General features: G+C 49.6%; 1 protein-coding gene across 1 annotated transcript; it reads right to left on the reverse strand.

The window, feature by feature from the left end:
* Positions 1-302: 302 nt before the first annotated feature.
* Positions 303-3,697, reverse strand: LOC308465578 (interferon-inducible GTPase 5-like). The gene is made up of 2 exons (XM_080985568.1): positions 3,493-3,697; positions 303-1,663 (listed from the first exon to the last, which is right to left on the reverse strand). Exons 1-2 carry the CDS (start codon positions 3,497-3,499, stop codon positions 345-347), a joined length of 1,326 nt encoding a protein of 441 aa, XP_080841694.1. The 5' UTR covers positions 3,500-3,697; the 3' UTR covers positions 303-344.
* Positions 3,698-6,438: the final 2,741 nt, after the last annotated feature.

A 6,438-nucleotide genomic window follows, 5' to 3' on the forward strand; every position in this document is an offset into this window, starting at 1 on the left:
AAACAAACACCAGTCTGTGGAACTAGGGGCCTCCTAAAAACCTCAGAACCCTGACCAAGCTACAGCTCCCAGAATTCTTTAGGGGAAGCCATGATGGTTTAAAGTGGTATCAGCGTACTCTAAATGTCTGGCGTGAATGTGGCCCTGGTTGCCTTATTCATTTCGGGCTGAGACATAATAACGTATTTCTGTCTGTTTCTGAGAGGGAGGGAGTCGCTCCTGCTTTAACCATCTCAAGCAAGAGCAGGAACCTTCTGGGAGAGGAACCTTCTGCAAGCAGAAGCCACAGAAACAGGGAATACTTGAGTGTTTGGGCCATGAGCTTTCTTTCTCTGCTCTAGACATTATGTTTCTGTGTCCGTGGGTGAGAAGATCCCTCTGCTGCCTCCAGGGCTCACAACATGTTGGTCTGACTCACTTCGAGGCCTGTGGCTCATAAACACTTTGAGCAGCACCCGGTGGGCATCTGCCGCCGCCTCGTCCACAAAAATCTTCAGCATATTGTACACCACGGTGAACGACGGGCCCACCTCAGCCACTGGCACCAGGTCTCTGGGCAGCTTCAGCGCTTTGCTGGCTGCCTCCATCAGCAGCTCCACCACTTGCTCCTCGGTGATGGCCACAGCCAGCGGTGACTTGACCAGGGCTTTGAGCTGCTCCAAAGGCTGCCCCGTGTGCTCAGCTGCTTTCCTTAAGGAGGAATCATCCAAGCCGAAGCTGACGCAGTAGCCCTGCAGGGTCTTGGCCAGGAGGTCCACGTTGCATGCGATTGAAAGTGCCGGGATGGGCACAGCCTGTTGGCCGCAGGCTACTGCCGAGACCAGCCACATGTGCTCAACCATGGCGGCCTTCTTCTTTTCCAGGATGCGGTGGGAGATGTTGGGCGTGGCTAAGATGAAGGAGTGGCTCTTCTGCACACCCTGGGTCTCGCTGAGGCTCTCCCCAAGGAGGGGGAAGTCGTACTTGCTGGCTACAATGCTGGAGATCAGGAATACCTTGGGGGCTTTCACTCGCTCAGCCTGGAGGTCTTGCACACAGGCCTCTCGGATCTTCTGCAGGGCCACCGCTTCGCTGAAGCCAGACGGTTGGCTCTGGCGGGCAGCTTCCAGCTCCGCATCCACCTTGGAGAGGACAAAGTAAACGTCCTTGCCAGCTTTCTTGATGTGACGAGATAGTTTGGCGTGGGCAGAGGTGAAGCGCTGAGAGGCAAGGATGATGAAGCAATCATAGCGGGAGACTTTGATCTCCTCCAGGTAAGTTCTCACGCTGAAACCAGGAGCACTGATGCTTGGCAGGTCCCACAGAACCACGTTGGTGTACTTGGGGTGTGAATAAGCCACAGGGTCCTTACTGGCGCCCGCCCCACCGGTAGGAGCAGCACCCTCATCCTCCTCGTGCAGATCCCGGAAGGTGTTGATGAAGGTGGACTTGCCTGCTCCAGGTTCACCAGCGACACCCACATCCAGGCAGATGTTCTCCAGGAAGTGAAGAGCGTCTTGGAGCCTCTCGGATAGGTCAGAAAAACTCCCTTTCTCAAAGGCCCTTTTGAGGTCCTCGATCTGCTCCTTGGACAGTATGGTTTTGTCATTGTCATTGTCGCCGTTGTCATCGTCGTCCTCCTCTGCCCTTGAGGCAACTGTTGGCCAAGAAGACCGTGGTCGGCCTAGGGGGGAAAGACCAGGCAAGCAACACTGAATTCATGGGAGCCTTGTAATAAAACACCGATCGGTATAGCAGGGACTCAACTTTATTATGGCAAAGTTACTAAAGACTGTTTGTTCAGCAGAGCAGGCCTGTCAGCTTTGCCACTGAGAGAACCATGGTGGAAGTTGCCCACACAAAGAGTACCACCGATTCCATGCATCGGTCTCCCACAGAGACCTCTGTGCAATTCATGCCCATTTTGCCACAACTACAGAGAGCAGCAACGTTATAGAGGGATGCTCGCGTGAAGCACACAACTTCACATGACTTGAGCTATTCAGTTGGACCACACAGGGACACTCTCCGTCTCCTCTGTGGACACACAACAAAATATAGTTCACCCACACACCCCAATTCCTTCCTCATCACTGTCAGCTGGAGGAATGAAATTCACTTTAGGGGTTTCATATCTCTATTGCAATAGAGTGCCAGCTCTATAATAGTTCTTTCAGCTCATTTTGTTTGATCAGGTCAATCTGAGTATTTCACACACAGGATCAAAGTGTGTGTATAAGTGTGTATAATATATAAAAGGATGTCACATAGAGGAGGGAGAAAGGTTGTTTTCTGCTGCTCCAGAGAAGCGGACACGGAGCAATGGATCCAAACTACAAGAAAGAAGATTCCACCTAAACATTAGGAAGAACTTCCTGACAGTAAGAGCTGTTCGACAGTGGAATTTGCTGCCAAGGAGTGTGGTGGAGTCTCCTTCTTTGGAGGTCTTTAAGCAGAGGCTTGACAACCATATGTCAGGAGTGCTCTGATGGTGTTTCCTGCTTGGCAGGGGGTTGGACTCGATGGCCCTTGTGGTCTCTTCCAACTCTATGATTCTAAGTGTTTGTGTGCAGCTTAGTGGCTAAGAGACTAACTTAGCAACAGTGGATTCAGCAGGGCTCAGTAGCAGCTGGTGCCCATTGAGACTGATAAGGCGAAGACAGAGAGGCCAATGATAGGTGGAGCCAGAGCCAATGACAGGTGGACCCACACTGGCAATAGGCTTGCAGGCACACTACTAAGCCACCAGATGGCAGCAATGGGGAGAAAGAGGCTGCAGGCACACAATTGTGCCACCAGATGGCAGCAGTGGATGGAAAGATATGCCACCATGGTAAAGGTAAAGGTACCCCTGCCCGTACGGGCCAGTCGTGACTGACTCTAGGGTTGCGCGCTCATCTCGCTCAAGAGGCCGGGAGCCGGAGCCGTCCGAAGACACTTCTGGGTCACGTGGCCAGCGTGACGAAGCTGCAACTGGCGAGCCAGCACCAGCGCCGCACACGGAAACGCCGTTTACCTTCCCGCTATAAAGCGGTACTTATTTATCTACTTGCACTTAGGGGTGCTTTCGAACTGCTAGGTGGGCAGGTGCCACCATAAGTAGAAACAAACAAACAAACAAACAATTTAATTCATTCCCCATGCATCTGACTGGGTTGCCCCTGCCAATCTGGGTGGCTTCCTAGAAATAATAGCCTGGAAATAACTGAAAGCCCAAATCTAGCACCTAATCATAAGCCCCAAACACTAATCTTTTGACCCTTAACCCCGACTCTCTAACTCTAACCCTCTAACCTAAAGACAACTGTGAGGGATTCAACTTTGTGAAAATGTCATATGTTCTTTAGCGGCGAGTCCTGCCTTGTAGGGGTTGGACTAGATGGCTCCTGGGGGGTCCCTTCCAACTGTACAGTTCCCAGTCTACGCCAGGCCTTAATCACTCCAACCTGTCCCCATCCATAATCATGGAAGCTCCCTTCCCAGAACCTCCCCACTAGGGCTGCTGTCTCTCACCTCCCATCACCTCAGAAATGTGGAGGCCTTGCCACGATGCCCTTCCATGGTTCCACGTTTTGATGGTGCCCTAGTTTCCTGTACTCTAGGGCCACTGCTTGGGGCAGCAGCCGCTGCAGATGGCAAGCATTCTCCCAAAGGGCTTGAGGAGCTCACATTTGTTTTCCAAGCAGTCTGGCCTGGCCTGGATGGTGCTATAGAAACCAGCCTTGGCCCAGAGCCTCCTCCCAATTGGCCAAGTTGGCTTTCCCAGTGTGATGTCAGAGGCAGGTCTGGGATTATCTAGTTTGATGTACTGAAAGGAAAGAGTCCTGTGAAGGGATGGAGATGTTTGCATACTGGGAGGCACCGAAACCTAAGAACATAAAATGCAGGTCAGTGGCTCACCTAGTCCAGCATCCTGTTCTCACAGTGGCAAAACAAATGCTCCAAAGGCATGGGTAGGCAAACTAAGGCCCGGGAGCCAGATTCAGCCCAATCGCCTTCTAAATCCGGCCCACGGGTGGTCCGGGAATCAGCGTGTTTTTACATGAGTAGAATGTGTGCTTTTATTTAAAATACATCTCTGGGTTGTTTGTGGGCCATAGGAATTCATTCATTTTTTTTCTTCAAAATATAGTCCGGCCCCCCACAAGGTCTGAGGGACAGCGGACCGGCCCCCTGCTGAAAAAGTTTGCTGACCCCTATCCACAGGGAAATCCTCAAGCAGGACCTGAGCACAAGAGCCCATTGCTGCCTCCAACTGTTGGGGCACAGCATAGCCAAAAGCCTTCTCCTTTTATGAATTTGTCCAATCCTCTTTTAAAGCCAGTCTAGTTAGTGGCCATCACTGCCTCCTGTAGGAGCCAATTCCTTCTTTTAACTATGCTCTACGTGAAGGAGGACTGCCTTTTATCTGCCCAGAATCCTCTGACATTCAGGAGGGTCTTTTACCAACTTGGGTTGGCAAGCCAGCTACGGCCACCTGGAGCAGGATAACTTAATCATGCATTTGTAACCTCATGGCTGGACTACTGTAATGCACTCTATGTGGGGCTACCCTAGGGGTCGCTCTGGAGGCTGCAGGTGGTGCATAAGGTGGTGGCTTGGTGCCATAGAGACTTAAGTTGCTAGAAGGCCTGCACATGACACCCTGCTTGTGGGATTCGCACCGGCCGCTACCAGGCCAAGTTCCAGTCACATGTATTAACGTGCATCTCAGGACCAGCTTACCCGAGAGACCGCTTTATCCCTTATACATCCAGCAGATTGCTGTGGTCTACGGGAGAGTCTCTCCTGGAAGGTCCAAAGATCTCAGAAGCCCATTCCGCAGTAACTCAGATCAGGGCGTTTAGTGTGGCTACTCCTGTCCTGTAGAATAGCATCCCTATCAAAATACAAAAAGATGCCCATGCTCTGCACTTTCCAGAAATAATTGAAGATATATTTATTCCAACAGGTTTTCCTAGATGGATAAATGGGTCTTTGTCACAAGAGTCCATTTGTTAGGGCCTTAATCTCATTTTAAATGTATTTGTTATTTTTGTGTTTTTAACTTTTTAATTGTCTTATGTGTAAATTGCTTAAGATGGTGGTTTAGAAGGTGTTCAATATATTGCAATAATAATATATAATTGTAACAATAAATTAAGAAGACTGCAGTCACTCAGGAAAGTGATGGGAGTCCTTACAGTTTTATAGCTAGGCCAGCAGAGGGCAGTGTGTCACTTTTCAGTGCTCATTTGTGAGCCAGTGACAAACACACACACAATTCCCTAATACAATTCCCAGCGTACTTGTTTAATCGAAGGAACATTTGAGGAACAATAGAGAAATTGCGAAAAGGAGGGAACTTCACAAATCTCTTAATGGGAAGGTGTGGGCGCTATTATTTGCATATCAGCCAGATATAGTGCTATTTAAGTGCAACAAACAAACAGAAAGGGCAGCTCTCTGCCCCAAGGCAATTACAGTTTAAACTTTGACCCAGAAGGATCCAGCATGATATCCACTGCTATATTAGTTCCACAGACAAAGCAGGCCCGTCTGTGGTTGCTGCAGAGTTCCTGTTTCCCTGCTTGGTAATGTTAAGTCTATACATGTTTATTCACAAACCAGCGCCATCAGCTTCAAAAGGGATTTGGTAAATCAGCAGAGGACTGCAGGCTTGAAGTGACTTGTGGGCTTCATTGTGGCATCGTATCTCACGTGTTGCCGTTTTATTGCAGTTTGTTCCTTTTTATTCTTATGAGCTGCCCAGATGCCTTCAATTACGGGGTTGCCTTCTGTGAACAAAATGCATAAATCTATAACAACCTAAACTGCAAGCTTTCATTCAGGGATAGGGAACAGGTCGCTATTAGCCAGGTTCAAGGAAAGGGAATCTGTGGAGTTAGTTGAAAACAGAAGCAAAATTTTCCAACCTCTGCCACATCAAGAGAGGAGCCAAGAAGCCCAAAGTTTCACATTACGCTGAACCAGACAGTCTCAACCTGGCGCCCCAATAACTGCCATTATTCCCACCTTGCACAGGCCTGTTTGGGATATAAGCAAACAGGAACCCATTAACTGGACTGGTTGAGATGTATGTTTGTGGCAGTGTTTTCCCCCCTCCACTTTCCTTCACTGGGTAAATTCTGAGGCTATTCAGAGGTAGCACCAAACCACAGTTTGCCGTTTCAAGATTCCCACGCTCTCCCCTTCCTCTGTGCACAAGGATTAGGGAACGCATTGTTTGGCCAAACAATGGGTTCTGCAAACCAGGCTTACAAGTTGCCTTGAAGCCCCCTGCAACACACAAAATCAAACCACCACTTTTCAGCCTCAGCCCAAGGCTCACACCCGATCACAGTCGCAACCCGACTGGTTTGGAGTTACATCTGCATAGCCTCATACCCCTGAGACATCCGCTGCCCGCTTGTGACTATTACTCGAAGCGCAAAACATATTTAAACACAGAAGACAGGG

This window comes from Podarcis pityusensis (assembly GCF_964106645.2).
Source record: "Podarcis pityusensis genome assembly, chromosome: 16".
In the NCBI taxonomy this organism is placed as follows: Eukaryota; Metazoa; Chordata; class Lepidosauria; order Squamata; family Lacertidae; genus Podarcis; species Podarcis pityusensis.